The following is a 16,292-nucleotide window of genomic DNA, read 5'->3' as shown; positions in this document are numbered from 1 at the left end:
GATCAAATTAGCTCATCTAACTAATGAGATTTGGGGCTACATAAAGGATGATCTACTGTTGAGACAAAGTGAGAGCAAAAACATAAGTGCTTTCGGTTGAGTGACTTTGGCTCTAGGGTGAATCATGTTTTGCTGTGCAACGCTGTCAAAGTTACTGCAAGCTCAACAAGGACTTGTAATTTCTCCCTGGCATGACTGAATACAAAAAAGGAATAAATGAGTTAAAATTCATTAGGATGTTTACAAAAGGGGAAAAACTGAACTGATTGTGGTTTCTTCTTTGATTCTGAGTTTGTGGGGAATGCCACTGAAATTAGCAAAAGGCTACACAAGTAAAAGCTCTATATTGACATTATGTAAAATCGGTTATTTTGCCTGGAGACAGCAAGCAGGAAAGCAAATCAGGAAAAAAACTGAAATACTTTTAAAGCTCAAGTAAATAATCACAATTGTCCAATTAATCAAGCTAAAAAGTAACCTTGCAGGGCAAAAAGTTATGCTGAACAGTTGGTCATAATAACTAACAGTTTTACATAAATGCCCTTTTCTTTTTCTTTTTAGAGTTTCAATGTTGTCAAGTAAAATGAAGCCAATACAAAGCCATTCTGAGTCAGAGGTGAAGTAAGAAGCTGCTTACGGATCCACACCAGAGGGGGCTCAAGGAAAACACCACCTCTGGTGGGCATAAGTTGTCTCTCCAACTTTAGCATATTTAGCAGTGAGTGGACAAGCCTGATTGACAGCACTAAGACCGACCTATTGGTTCTGATTGGTTGTTTTTGGTTGCATTACTTTAGCTAGCAATAGTAGCTCAGGGTGGAGGAGATTGATTGTTTTCACAGATTATCTGCCTCATAACAAACTGTCACAACATGGTGACAGCTTTAACAACTGTGGCGAAAACATATTTGTTATTAAAGTTATATACTGCAGCTTGAATAAAGTGCAACTACATAGCATTTACTGAGAAGTCTGGATTGCTTTACATGTATTTTGCATGTTGCCTATGCCTATGTCTCTCCCCACGACTCTTGCTCGTGGGGAGAGACATTTCAGGAATCTAAGCTAATAGAAAAAATGTAAGCGACCTACTTGCATACCTTATGAAGACTGTTGGATGTGAAATTCATAAGCAGTAAATATTGTCCTAGTGTCAGTATTGGACCATAGAAAGCAAGGCAGTTGCAAGCCTTTCAAATTGTGACGCTTTTGACATTGTAAAATTGTAAAGCAGCTGCATGGGAGGGCCCAATTCAATTTTTGTTACACGGGGCCAAGATTCCTGGCAGCGCCTCTGTGACCCAGAGTCAATAGTAGTTTTCAAGGTCTGAGATTCTTCATTGTTACTTCTTTGCTATTTTTGCATAAAACCTTCAATACAGTTCAGGGAAGGGAAAACATAACATTAAAAAGAGCAAAACATATAAAACAAACAAGCACTTTTGAAGAATAGTAGAATATGATGACCGCGTATTTGACCCAGACAGAACATTGCACAGCACATTTTACGGAAGGGTGGAACCTCCTTCAAGAATACGTCACATTATAATATAACGATGTGGACGTATCATTATTGCACATGTTTGAAATGAGTGTGAAGGGTGTCAAGCTGGTTTTCAGAGTCATGCTTTTATTTTGGAAAGGTCCTCCCCCCAGCTGTGTTCCGGTCGCACAGAAAATAAAACTGGAGGCAACGCTGCGCCTCAGCCTGCCTGCCTGCCTGCCGAGATTTACCTCGGAATAGTCGAGGTTGTTCAGACCTCCACAGCAGTCGAGCGGGACCGGCTGGTGGCTCTGTTCGGCGGCAGGTCGGGTTTCCCGCCCGGCGTCGCTGTCGCTCATTCACTCCCGCAGATACGTGGCAGAAAGCCGCGCTGTCAAAGAGACAAACGTTGCTCAATAACTAGGGAAAGGGTGCAGTGTAAACTGTAAGAAGAGGCTCGTGGCCTAGCTGCTATGCTATTCATGTCTGCATAACCTCTAACCCCGCTCGGTGCATTCTGGGTAATGTGGTTCAATGTTATTTTTTTTTTCTTTTCTTCTTCTTAAGGTGTTACATCTACGCATTTGGCCCGATTAAAGCCTGTTTCCTTTTTCACATATTATTGATGTTTATTGTAAACTTTAAGAAAAGTGAAGAATTCAGGTTGCATTAGTAAACAATAGAAAACCGAAGAAAAATGCTTAAACATAAATATATATATATCTCGGAAAATGGAATAAGTTTCCTCACCAGAAGGAAACTTATTCCTTCTGGTGAGATATTAGTTTGGACACTTTTAAATATTTTGAAGTAGCCTATAATGACAGACATGCATATGTAGCGGACGCACGTCACCAGAACAGTGTTCCTTGCGTGATTCTGAAAGAAGTGAGGCCTTCAAAAACAAGATGGTTGCAGCAGCTGTGAAGCATGAAGTTGGACATTTGGTGATGCAGACCATCTTCTGTGAATTCTACAGTGCAGTTAAACATTTTCTCCACTATATACTTTAATTATACAGTTTAATTATTTTTTTATTATTAATTAATTATTTGCTTTGGATTCAACTGCATCGTACTAAATAAATGCGTCACTGTACACGGAAAATGTTTTATGGTCTCGACCTTCCAGGTCTGGGTCTGTTTCGTTGTTTTCTGGACGATGATGATGTGGAGTCATGTCCTGCATTTACTTTTTCTCCTCTCCTCATTTCTCCTTCTCAGTCATCCAATTGTTTCTCGTCCACTTTTCATAGCTTACCTCCCCAGTTCTGTCGCCAGAATTTGTCTGTCCATCTGTTACCTGACCCCTTTTTCCACCTTTAATGGGGTTATTTTTCCTCTCGATTTCCACTTATTTTTCAATAGTTCCATGTTTTTTTTTTCTCCCAATAAAAATTTATTATTTGTTGACTCTTTTCCTCGCCGATTATTTCCTGTCTGCCCGGTGCACACTTGATGTCAGCTGTTATTTTGCTCTGACCTTCCCCCCTCTGTTACCTCCTGCCATTTGTTTGGAGCGAGTTGGATGAGTAGAAGACACCTCATGTGGAGGCAGGAACAGAGGCATATTCTGAAACCCTCCTTACTATGTGACCCAGCATAATGTTTCTTCATCAGGCCATCTGATCTGTTAAAAAAAACAAAACAAAAACAAAACGCATGAAGATTCTGAACGTATTTGGAGATTTGGTCTGCTTTCTTTCTTTGGTTCAGCTTGGATGCAAACACATCGACGACAACAACATAAAGAGACATTTTTCCAGTCTTACGCCTGTAGGATGTGTCACTGAAAGCAGATTAGCTTTCGACTTCAAAGGACAAACATTAGTCATGGTGATTGCATAATTAATTGCAAGGGGAAACTGTTGAATAAAGAAGAAAAATATGCCTTCAATATCGCCTGGCTATAACATCTGAAGAGACCATATTTAAGCCATGTTTATGCCTCTTGATGCTATCAGTGATGCCCAGAAGAAACTTTCATAGCAAACCAGGGCCGGCCAAAACCTTTTTTTTTGCGCCCTATGCAGATTTTAAATTCAGGCCTGATATTTCATAACAAAGCCTATTGATTTTTAAACTTACAAGAGTGGGAAACTAGTAAATATGTTCCAATTAATTTGCATGTTGAATGGCAAGATTGGTATTTAAGTGTGGGGTATTAATTTATTTGAAAGTAAAATCTGCAGACAAACACTAAATTTACAGTTAGCAAATTTCATATCTTTTTTAAATTTGGAGGAGATGTGTAAAATGTTCAAAACGTCCAATCTATAACCCTTTGCACATGATAGAAAAGTTCAAAACATACAAAATACTGTGGAGAACTTCTCTTTGAGGGTGTTTCCTCACATGTCATTTCCCTTAGTTTTAGCTTTGCAACTCACTAAAAGAGATAGAGGAAATTATTTATTCACAACAATGCATGCCTTAAGTATTTTAGGGTGTACTTATTATATTTTACAAACTGCTCCTTCTTGGCTTCATCTTTTATAAATCAAATATAACATGATGGAATTGGTGGTGTGCGGTATAAATCGCTTGGAAATGCATGTATTTTGTAAAATATTTGACAAAGTATGTAGACAAAGGTTTAAAGGTTTGAAGTGGTTGTTTTTGTTTTTTTGCTACAGCTATGTGCATTAATGTGTGGGTGTCTACAAACACTAAATGACTGGATGATTTTGTTTTGCTAAATTAATTAGAAAGTAAACTTTCTCACATGTTTTCCTTTTGCTTTCAAGCATCCAGCATCTTGAGGAGAGGGAAGTGTCTCCATAGTATAGTATAAAATAGCCTTTATTGTCCCACAGAGGGGAAATTCAACAGCAGGATAAGGTATAAAAAGTTCACACAAAAATAATTAAAAAAAACAATTATATCCATAACAATGACAATAGCAATTATAATAATAATAATAATACAAGTTCATGACTAAAACAGAAAATAATGTGGAGTTATCACAAAATTGCTGGACTGTGTTGCATATCCAACAAATGCACATAAACCCAATAACATTTTATGATAACTTGAAACATGGCTGGTGAATGATGGCAAAACGAAGCTCTGTGTCATGAGTGCACATCAACTGAAAACAGTTGAGTAAAAATCACAGCAATTTAGGTCAACTTAATTATTTCTAGCGATGTGATGCTAAACTGGAAAAATGGTGGCTTGAAAATAAAAAAGTGAAGAGTCCTTATCGACACAACTTTAGCCACAAGAGACAATGTGTCCATATTTGTGCAACAGTTATAAAGAAACAATAAAAGAGTAGTTGAGGTGAAAATAACTGGTTTCTATAGTAATGCATTGGTTTTCCTTTTTAAGCTGTTTATGTTTCTGCAATAAAAAAAAAAATCCATCATCAATCCATCCATGCAGCCATATTTAGCTGCATAAATCTATTTTCTTCCTCCTTATCCAATCATCCACCCAGTTACAGAACTACCAATAAGACATTCATGTGTTTCATAATTCACTCACACATCCACTGTTATAAATCATGACTAGTTTTTTTTTTTCTCCCCTCCCCCATTACTGATTGGTCTGCTGAGCGACGTCCTGCCTGATAACGCAGGACAGGAAATTGGCCAGTGGTGTAAATGTGAAGCAAACAAGACCAATAATCGTCCAACTCTGCGTCTCGGTCATTCCTACCACTGCTGTCGTCAGCGCCAGCGGTTCAGTACTGTACACCTCGTCCATTCATCTGTTGCAATCATGAGCTGATCTAACTGTATTCGACGCATCAGCCTTCCCCGTCTTCCCCCCTCTTGACTGGCACAGGCAGACTAGCAGTTGCATCAGGCAACAAGATGTCCTGATGCAGTGGGCGTGTTCTGCTGCTCAGCATCACGGGCATTAGAGGAGTCCTGACGTTGTTGTGCCGGTACATGTGCACGACCTTTCACTCTGCAGGTTACCAAACAGTCGGAGCTGAATCAGGTTTGAGCTGGTATGGCCCAGTCGTGTTCTGATAAAATATATTAAAAGCGCTTAATTAGGTTTGCGATAAGGCCCAGGACTGGGGCAGGACAGCAGCAGTGATGAGATTCTCATAAATGAGGACGAAGACAATTCCAAGTATGATGCAGGACTGGAGCTCCAAAGGATTTTTTTAAATCAAAAAATAAAGTTTCAAATACCACTGAAGTAACAAATACAGTCAATAAATAACTACTTAGGCACACAGGTGAACTGTGCTAGAGGAAGAACGGTGTATTTGAGTACAATTGGTGAATTAATAAGGACAGTCAAAGTCAAGCAGGTGAACATCCCTTCATTTTCAGTCCTGTTTACTTTGATACCCGGTAATAAAATTCAGACAAACGACTGTCTTCAGAACTCAATGAGTGAACACTGGACATGTATGTAATTAAGGGTGCATTACTGCTGCTGGTTCTATGAATACTGTGCAGAACTTTGGTGCAGTTTCCATAGGACTTTATGAATTAAACTGATATTGACCAGCCCTGTTTACTTCACATTAATCAAAGCATTTGTTTGTCTAAAGTCCATGTTTGTTTGGAAAGGTGCGAATGCATGGTCCATCTCTGACGCAGACCAAAAAAAAAAGCAAACTCTAGTCCACCAAAAGAAACTCTGGCCTTGGTTCGGCTGGAGTGAATTTTGGCACGGCTTGTGAACGTCAAGCAGGAAGCGGACTACAGTGGAGGGCATTGTGGGTAAATGCAAATAAAACAAAAGTGCAACTCTATAGCGAGCAGCAAAAAAATGGATCATCATCTTTTGCAAAAATCTAAAGAGAAGCCCTATGACCACTAAAATTCATACTGCTGTAGGGACGTGTGTTTTGCGTTTAGTTCCTGTGTTGTTGCGTTTCTCCCCTTGTTCCCAACTGTCCCATTTCACTGCTACTATTATTTAATATGGAATGTGTCCTTAAAGTTTTCACCAGCCTTCAAAAAGCTCGGCTCATGTTGTGCACAGTCACACCTCTTCCTGTCATCCGTTCCCGCCTCAGACAGTTTTCCTCCTTGCTTCCCGTCCTGCCATTATGGCGCAAATGAGGCGCGCGGCGATTAAACACCGCGTGTAAACACTGGGTTGCTATGGTTGCGGATCGAAACTTTGTGGTGATTCCCGCGTGAGCGTCACTGCAGGTTGATGGGAAACGGCGTTCTCGTGCAGATCATTAACTGTGCAATTAAGACGGAAAGAAAGAGAGAGAGAGAGAGAGATGCCAGAGCGACACTGAAGAAGAAGCCACTTGTTGATTACTAGCAGTAACTTAATATCGCTGCCTGTCGAAGGTTCCATTGAAGGAAATTTAATTGTGAATGATCTACAAATAGATCCCGGGTCACGTTGTCACCAGTCCTTGTTATGCCATGACAACTTGAGTTTGACCTTTAACCTCCAAAGGTCCCATTAAAAATATCCCACACCTATCAGTGAATGAATGCCTCCCTATCAAAAGTGAGATTGACAGAGGAGGAGGCTCACTGGCTCCGCCCTCCCACATCGTCACCGGGAAACATGCGTCACCTCTTGGCGGGAGGCTCTTTTCAGATCAACACGCTTTTCTAATTTAATGATGATGCTGTCTGAGGAGGAAGGGGGTGAAGTGACTGAAAGTTTGGGAGTGCAGAACCAATCGGGCATGGACCTGTTGTGAAAACCGAGAGAAACCCTGATTCATTCTGTCATTCGTTCAGTTACGTAAAAGAAAAATGTAACTCATCCATCTTGATCCTCCAATTAAGTTTTGTTTTTGTGTGTGCGTGGGGTATTTGTCAGCCGCTCCCTCCTTCCTGGGTTTTTCCACTCGCTGCCCCCCTTTACCCTCCAGTCTTTCACCAACCTACAACATTTATTGTGTCTAATGACACGTTGCTGACGTAAGTGCGACGGCCCCTTCTCACTTAGCCCAGCAGCTCCTCAATAATTCATGTATTCATTTACTCGCGCACTCTGTTGTTGCCCCCTTGACCCCCCGCCCCCTGTCGTTCCTCGCTAATAATTCAAACACCTCTGAATTATTGGCGGGATGTTTTCCAGTTCACACTGGGAAGTGGGTTACTGAAGCAAAAGTAGGTAAACATTGACAACTAGTTGAGACTTGAACAAGGAGTTCGAGTGGAAATCCCGCCGAGGGCCCCTGGAGCCGACGATGTGGTTTTGTCAACGCAAAATGATACATGCTGAACTTTTTCACATGTCAGATTAATATAATAATAAAAAAAATAAAGAAAAACTCAGCTTTTATGTGTTAGACCGGCATGAAGCAGTCCAGACCCGTATGATCAATTTGAATATTATTGATCATTTTGTTCATTTCACTAAATGAAACGTTATATAGACTTACATGCATTTTTGAATTCACTGAACATGACTGCAGTTCTTGGGTGTTGTCTGAAAAGTGTGGCACGGATCTGCATTCAACCCCTTTCAGGAGTTGATTGTTCATATAATAATATAATATAGAGGGAAATCTGCAGCAGCAGCAGCTCCAGTTGAAACCAGCAGTCTGCACGCGCTTCTGAATGTGGAGAAAGTTACAGAGAAATCTCAGAGAAAAAAAAATGTTCTCATACGTTTTTAGGCATTTATTGATAATTTGCTGCAAGACAGAGAGAAAAAAATTTATATGTGTTTTTATTTGGTGTATGTGAATGTCAGCTTTCAACTGCATGTTTAATTTAAAAAAAATTGTATCTGCTGAATTTTTTTTTTTTTGCTTAAGTATTTGTACATTATTCACTGTCTGACACACTGAAAATGTGTTATTTGAATTTGCATCCTTGGAAAGTCGAACATTTGAAATGTTTAACATGAAATCTATTTTCAGCTAAAATCTGTTGCTCTGACCAAACTTTGCCGACTGACAATAATGAAAAAAAAAAAAAAAAATTATACACTGTAGAGTAAAATTCCATCTCTAAACATGTCCCCTCTGAGCTTCTGTAAGTTTCTTCCCCACTCAAACATTTCATCCTCTGTACTCGGTGGTTCCCCGTAGCCCCGGGACACGGCCAGATGAGCGCACAAAGAAAACTTTGCTTCAATTATGCAATGAGCCTCCATGGTGAATTACTGTCTAAACATATGACTCCTGAGGGCAGAAGCTGCATGTTGGCATCCTGCGTCAGTAGAAGATCACAGTTCGCTGGTTGTGTTTGGGTCTTTCTTTCTCTTGCAGAAGAAAAAGCGCAGGCTGTTGACTCTGAGTCCAGATTTCTGCCGGGAAGAACAGGCAGAAATGCCCCGTGTGTCGCTTCTGGACTTTCCATCTAAAGAATCACAGTAGCTACAATGTGCTCGGATAGAACAGAGAGGGATGAAATGTTACAATGTCGTGCCTGAAGGCATCATCGTTTGGCGTATATAAAAAAAACCAATGACCAAACAATGCTCAGCCTGGTGGGGGGCAAGTAAAGTCTGGTGGCCCACCAGGCTTATTATACACTAGGGGAAATCTTGTACTCTATCAATCCAAACCTTCTAAAAAGCCTGCTCCTCTCCTCACCTGTGGTTTAGCTGCATCAGGAACCACTGAGGGGAAACAACACAAAAAACCTCTGACACTGAGAATAACTTCCTTCCTTATCAAATGTAAACAAAAAGGGCCATTTTTGTCTTTGATAAAAAAAAAAACATATAATAATAATAATAATAATAAAAGACCACAAGCCGTTTTTCCCACTCACACGTGTTTGTTTTGTTTGTGTTTAACCAGAACGCCCCGTGCTGTGATTGGCTTCCTGGGTGTGTGGATGTGTTTTGGTCTGAATGTGAGTCACACTTCTAGAGAGGATTTCTGCAGAAGGTTTTACTGACTCCCAGCAGCCTGCAGGCCTGCTGCTGATTCCTTCATCAAGCCGCTGTGGATATAAGGATCGATAGGATAACATCTTTGTTCTGGATGTTCACCCGCCATGGTGGTCTCTGGTCTGCTAGCGGTTTTCAGTGTCCCTCTGGTGAAACATCTTGAGTTGAACTTACCTCCACTCTTCGGGTCGATCCACTGCAGCTCAAGCAGGACTTCGCTGGGTGGATCCCTCTCCTCCGTTCCATCGTCCCACTCCTCAGATCTTCAAACCTACGACCTGTCCAGGACTCAGGCTCCAGTTTGCCACCTCCAATCCCGCCTTACCTCCTCCAAACAAACCATGTAGTCGTCTCACAAACCTGCAGCTAACTTCTCTCTTCGCTGCCAGGCACCTCCCAGACCTTTTCAGGGGAAAGACCATCTCCAGTCACACATTTTCCCATCTTGCTCAAAAAGTGGTTTTGCTTACCTTCTGCATTCAAGGGTGGATCACAGGTCACAGGTAGTCAGTGAGCAAACAACCATGCACACCCACATCAACTCACTGAACAGTCATGCTTTTGGATTGTGGGAGGAAGCTGGAGTACCTAGAGAGAACCCACTCATGCATAGGGAGAACATGCAAACTTCATGTAGAAAAGCCCAGGCTGGGGTTTGATGCCAAGTTCTTTTTAAAAAAAAAGAAGTCAAGTTTCCTTCACCAGTACTACACAAGTACACACGCTGAAGTCAGTCAGTACAGCTATATTCACAGAAAAGATGTGAGGCATTGCCAGTGCCTTTCCTCCAGTCCACACCAAGCCCACAACATTATGATTCATCAAAACCAGAGATATCCCGGTTTGTCTTATTTAAATTCCCAGGCTTCAACAAATTGGCCATTTCCTGCTTCATGCAAACAGTTCGACGTCGCACTAAGAAATTTGATTCCATGTTTTGATAACTCGATCAGCTCCGGTGTAATATTTGGAGTAATGCTCATAGAGCATGCAAAATTAAGTATGCTTTCTCAGCTGCTGAATTTATTTACCTTCTCAGTTTTCATTATTTTTCATCGCTGGGGTAGATATTAGCAATGAGCAGACTGTGAACCCATCTGTCATTTCCTTTCCGATGTTGATTTGATTTTCCCACAGCAGCCTGCAGGCTCACGAGGAGCTATTCCTGTAGCTCCAAACATATCAGCAAGGAGAAGCAGTGGGTTCTATAAATCACTTACCGACATGACAGATGGGACCCATAATCCTGTAGGTGTTTGAACGTTATGATGATTATGAATGATTGATCCCGTTGCTCATCGACTGAAAGAAAAAGGTATCACAGCGAACACTTTCTTTGAAAGCCCCGCAGGCACACCACATCTTTTAAACATCGACACAATAATGAGTCATGATTTCCTTGAGCTTTAGTTTAACATGGCACATTATAATGACAAGCCAATGTTTTGGCTGGGTTTTTTTTTTCTTATTTTGAAAAGAATAATGCGAAATGCATTAGTGTTGCACCATCCTTCACCTTATTGCTGGGGGCTTGTGTCTAGATACATTGTGCCTGTGGGCAAAACTGGTCCACTCTGGTCTCTCCTGGATTGGACAAATTCTGCCATGTGAATGAAAACAGTACTTCTTATGGTTTTCAAATCTCGTGTCTGCCCAGGTTCAGACACGACAGTCCCTCTGTGGACTCCCGAAATTGAGGATCCGGGAACTGCGACCTGCGAGGTTCCATGGACATGAACGCACTGTGATTACTGCACACATTATATAACCCAATTATCCAGCAGAACAGACCTTATCTTAATCCAGGGGTGTCCAAAGTGTGGCCCTTGAATTGATTGCACACTGCAATTAAAAAATAATTCAAATTTGGCTCATAGAAGCGATGGAGACTTGATTTGTGATCAGGTTGAAAAAAAAATTGTTACAGACATAATTTTCTTACAGAGGAAAATGTAAAGTGCAACACAAAGTATTTGTGTTTTTATAAGCAAGTTTTAACAAAAGTTAAAACCAAGAGACTTAATACTGAAAAGCCAACTTTGCCCCACCCGAGTCAGCTTTTATTCTTTAGTAAACTTGACTAAGTACAGCGAGCATTTTGAAACAAATCCTGTTCTTACTGCTGAAAGTGAATTTATCCAGTCGAGCCACAAAGAAACTGAATATAGATGTCTTTCCCTTTATACAACAAACACGCAAAATGTAAGTAGTAGTAAGTAGTACATTTCTGCCACAAAACTCAGAAATTTTGAGAGTAAATTTTTAAAGATTTTCTACAGAAGGCCAAAGGAAGTTTGATAGAAAAAAATTCAAATGTTTCGATTAACGGAAATTAGTTCGTTTTCCCATGTGGACGACAAGATTTCTGAAAGCAGTACTTTTTAATTTACCATAAATACACTCAGTTGGCTTCATTCTAGGAAAGAATGTGTTCTGCAGTTTGGAAAAGTTGGACTTTTTTGTGCTAAAGTCTAAAACAAGTTTTATTTATTCCTCAAGCACACATTAAAACTTATGTATTTCCCCAAGAGTTACGTCAGGTTTGTGGCCCCGTATATAACTGTTTTGCGAGAAAAATGTCTCCTTGGACTTGAAGAAGTGGAAACAACCAGCCCTGTTGTTCAGCAGAGTCCAAAGAGGTTGTTGTTGTTGTTGTTTTAGCTCTATACTCTCCAGGCATTTCTTTAGCCATTAGCAGCTCGAGGTTGGACATCCTTTGGCCTCCAGATGTACCTTCATGGCACAGAGTGATTTTAGCCTTGTGATTGGCTGAGTCACTATTTGTGTTAACAAGCAATTGTCTCAGATGAAATTGTGCCATGATGCACTTTTTGATTCTCTTCTATTCAAAAATTAGGCATTAACTTTGCATCTAAAACCCCTCACCGTAAAATTATTGATCTAACCAAACAGATATGAATTAATTGCAGGAAAGCTCTCCAATGAGGGTCAAAGGGATGAAGTGTTCTTTTGTTCTAATCTCTAACCGACTCTTCTGTCGGGAACAGCGTGGCTCATGTGCAGATGGACGAGCAGCAAGAAACGGGATCGGTTTCTTTATCCGGGTAGTTTTGTCCTCGTTGATCTCTGAAATCAAGACCTTGCCATGATGCGATGTGAGCGAGCGTGGAAACGCCGCGGCGAAAGTGCGATTTATATTCAGGGCGGCGGCGGACACATGAATAGAGACAGTGATGTTTTCGGGGTTAACAGGTCTGCCATGTTCCCACCGTGTAATCCCACAGGAGCAGAGTCACATGAAACATCAATGTGAAGCGGGTGCTTGTGTTCTGCCGAGCCAGAGAGAAAGCGCAACGGCAGTTTAGTGTCGGTGATTCTCTGGGAGGATTTTTTCGCCCTTTCACTTGCAATGTCACTTTTGTCAACTTCATGTTCAAATGTTGGGTGGGCAGTTTAAATGGGAATCTGTGTTCTGGATGTTTGCAGGTATAAACAGATAAACCTAGATCTTAATATTTCCTTCTGTCAAAGATGTTGCATTGGCAGGTTTTATTGTTAAATATTTTGAATATTAACCTAAAAATATGCCTTATAAAGATTTTCATACCACTTTTTTCCCTCCTTTTGCCCCCCGTTCAATGGAAACATCTGTGTTTATTAGAATGTTATGTCAAAAAGACAAGGACAAAATCAGTGCTACAGTAATTAGTAAAAATGAGGCATGCATATGTATCCACCATTATGTCTTCTTTTAAACTAATTATTTCTTCTTCTTTTTTTTTTTTTACCAATTAAGGCAAAAACGTTACTGACCGACAAATTAGTGCAAAATAACCGAATAAGAGAAGGAATAAAAAATAAACATACATTCGGAAAAAAGACAAAACCCAGAACATAATCAAATGGAGTCGCAACAAAAACAATAAAAGTCCTTAACGAGCGTGGGTTAGAAAATGTACATAAATTTTTGTTTAATCGTGGGAGTTAGTTTTGATTGGTATTGTGATCTTCCTATTCTCTAATAATCCTTGATTGATATCAGGTCGGAGTTATTTTGAATAGAAGTGGGAAAGAGAGAGAGAGAGAGAGAGATCTTATATAAGTTGATAACTAAACTAGGACATTTGTAAAGAAATCGAAACGGGCCCTGCCAAAGAGTACCCGTCGGATGGAGACCAGCATTCTGATGCCAAAATTTAGCATCGATGCTAAAGTGAGCTACGATGTTCTCTATAGCACGTGGAGAGTCAGGAGCATGTGGAGCCACATGGACGTCCTCCATCCAGTGTGTGAAACACGGCAAATAGCTGAGGAAAATGCTACTGCTCATGTGGGCAGTGCACTGCTAATGTCAATGCACTTCCTTCTGATTTTTACTTTTGCAAAAGCAAAAATAAATGTTTAGTTTGTGGCTCTCGGTTACCAGAAAACACTCTCATCTCTTAGCAACAGATTAACAACAAATATTGTTGCTGTGCAAAAAAACATTAGATTTCTTCCACTCTTTTCAAATACTACTCGTTTCATTCAACTGAAGAAGGATTGTGCAGTTGGAGAAGTTTTTAGAAAAGTGAAGAAACAAAAATTGTCATTGGTGGTAAATGTGTTATAAGACAGACATTCAACGCAAAGCTAAAAATTTGGTCAATATTTTGTGACAGTTTGTTACCAGAAAGAAAACGCTCATCTCTTAAAAATAGAATAATTATTTTTTAAAAGGCATCATTTCTTTTAAAATACCCTCTTACCTTCTTAGAATCAAGAAATCTACATTTGGTCAATTTTGCAAAAGTAAAAATCAAATGTTTAGTTTGTGGCACTTGGTTACCAGAAAACAACGCTTGTCTCTTAGCAACAGATTAACAACAAATATTGTTATAGTTCAGAAAACATAAGATTTCTTCTGCTCTCTTGAAATACTCATTTATCTTCCACTACTTAACCAGAATTGTGCAGTTGGTGAATTTTGCAAAAAAGCAAAAAAAAACAAAAAAAAGGCTTTATTTTGTACTTTCACCTTCCTATCTCACTCAGGAAAGTCATCACTGCTAACTTACATGGAGAGTTTCAAAGAAAATATCATTACATTTGAAATAAATAAAGTATGCGTCTCTGGATACCTAGTGAAATAAACTTGCTCCTTAAAGAATGCAAACATTGCACAGAAACGTCTGACGACGACTTGTGGTTTTCCACAGGCAGGCCGAGTCCTGGAAAACTTTCCATCCGGCCTGCAGCACGCTCCTACGCGCCACCATAAATAATCACTTTTCAATATTTATTCATTTGTGTCGTTTATATTGATGTGGAACAACTGCCAATGCGTTACTGTGGGAACTTAATCAGAGTTTATTAAGCTGTTAACCTCAGAGGACTTATGAGCCGTCCAAGCCAATGAGATTCTCGTCACAGGCAGCGTGGATCTGAAGGGCGAAGGCTTTAAAATATAACCGTTGACTCACCCGGTTCTGTTTAAATCGAATGCATTGCATATGACTGATAGGGCTGACTGACTTACCTGGGAAATCTTGTGTACTACTATAGAATAAGTTTAGCTGCTGAGTCATAAAACTGTTTGTGACTCAGCAGCGTTTTGCTGAGTCACAAACATATTAGTCTTGGACCTGGATCTGTCTTTGATTGTCGAGTCTAATATAGACTCAGCAATCAAGAGTCAAAGTTTACATTTCTGATTATTAGTTTTCGCCAAAGAGTTTATAAGAATACCTAGGAAAAGCTCTTCTGTTTCCCACAACAGAATGACGCTGTTGGTACTTTTAATTAGCTTGTTATGCTGTTACTGAAGTCCTTTATTTATTAACTCGTTTGGCCTTTCTCTAATTTTCCATAATCGTAAAAATTTGATGTTTTTCTTTGCTGTATACCTCGAAAGTGAAATTAAGTTGCATTGACTATTGCTGGCAGGAATTAACAGTAAGTCTCCACAAGTCCATGTTTTCTGAGTCATTTTGGGCCAAGTGGGACCAATCAGCCCCCTGTAGGAGCCACTTGCCCACCTGCTCCGTTAACAGACCAAAACATGTCTATGAAGGCATATAGTGCATACGATCTGCAGCGTACTCAAAGATAAAAATAGTACTAGTGAAATTATGCCCCACTGTCTTGGCGTCTGGTTTATTCCTGTTCAGCTGAGACCCACAGAAACACAAAACTCTCCACACTCCCACCTTACTCCATCCCCACTTTTAGAGAAACAAAACAGAAATCTGGAAGATCCAGTCTATGGTTCATTGGTGTTCCTGCAACTTTAACAACATGAAGATATGAATACTAAAGAATAGTCCAAGCAACAGAAAGTTTAGTGTAAAATTCAGGCCTTGGCTCCATTGTTGGCTGAGCGATACTTGACGTTGTTTGGACGAGTTGAGTCCTGGTTGTTGGCAGGAGGACGGCAGTTCACTGAACTACACTGGGTCCAGTGTAAACGTTTGGGGAAAGAGGACAGGTTCTGCTTGCCCCCCGGTTCCAGTCAAGGAAACTTGTGGGATGTTGTCACAACTAAGGGGTTCAGTTGATTTAAAATGAACTGGTTCATTTCCCCTCTTTGCTATTGTTCGTTTTTGTAAATGTGAACACAGTGATCGTACTACAACCGTTCGGAGGAAGTGGTCTCGGTTCGGTTTCGAATGAACTCTACAGTGGTTTGTTTGTGGCGTAAATGGGATCCGGCCTCAATCAGACGTGGTTGTCATGTAAACGCTGCAACCTTGAGTCCGGCTGACATGTTTGCTGTAGACTAAGCGACGACAGCGTCTGCTTCCTGTCTTTGCATAAGTTTGGCCAATAAGTGGCACATTAGACACTTTGCACTATACCAGGCATCAGAGCTTGTGTGTGTGATGCAAAGCGACTCACTGGGACTGTATCATACAAATATATTTTTTCTGTTTGCTTTTCAGTGTGCAAGAGTCATGCCTCCACCGTTCCTCCTTTCTCGTACTTGAGACCTGCCGTGTCTGATGAGAAGAACAGAAGTGCTTGCACGGCCGAATCTGCTTGACTCACCAAGCTGTCAAGAAACAGCTCAAGTA

General features: G+C 40.4%; 2 protein-coding genes across 2 annotated transcripts in view; one reads left to right on the top strand and one right to left on the bottom strand.

The window, feature by feature from the left end:
- Positions 1 to 1,983, bottom strand: part of pemt (phosphatidylethanolamine N-methyltransferase) — a 47,518-nt gene extending 45,535 nt beyond the window's left edge. Inside the window, exon 1 of the mRNA XM_055057515.1 lies at positions 1,735 to 1,983. Coding sequence (XP_054913490.1) covers positions 1,735 to 1,842 — 108 coding nt within the window. The 5' untranslated portion in view covers positions 1,843 to 1,983. The remainder of the gene's footprint in view (positions 1 to 1,734) is intronic.
- The window catches only part of LOC129377515 (uncharacterized), a 288,482-nt gene that overhangs the window by 149,790 nt on the left and 122,400 nt on the right, over positions 1 to 16,292 (top strand). The gene's annotated exons all lie outside the window — the stretch shown is intronic.

Source organism: Poeciliopsis prolifica, unplaced genomic scaffold (assembly GCF_027474105.1).
Source record: "Poeciliopsis prolifica strain line A6 unplaced genomic scaffold, Auburn_PproV2 SCAFFOLD048, whole genome shotgun sequence".
Lineage (NCBI taxonomy): Eukaryota > Metazoa > Chordata > Actinopteri > Cyprinodontiformes > Poeciliidae > Poeciliopsis > Poeciliopsis prolifica.
The sequence above is the reverse complement of the archived record's forward strand: the minus strand, read 5'-3'. Positions and strand labels throughout refer to the sequence as shown.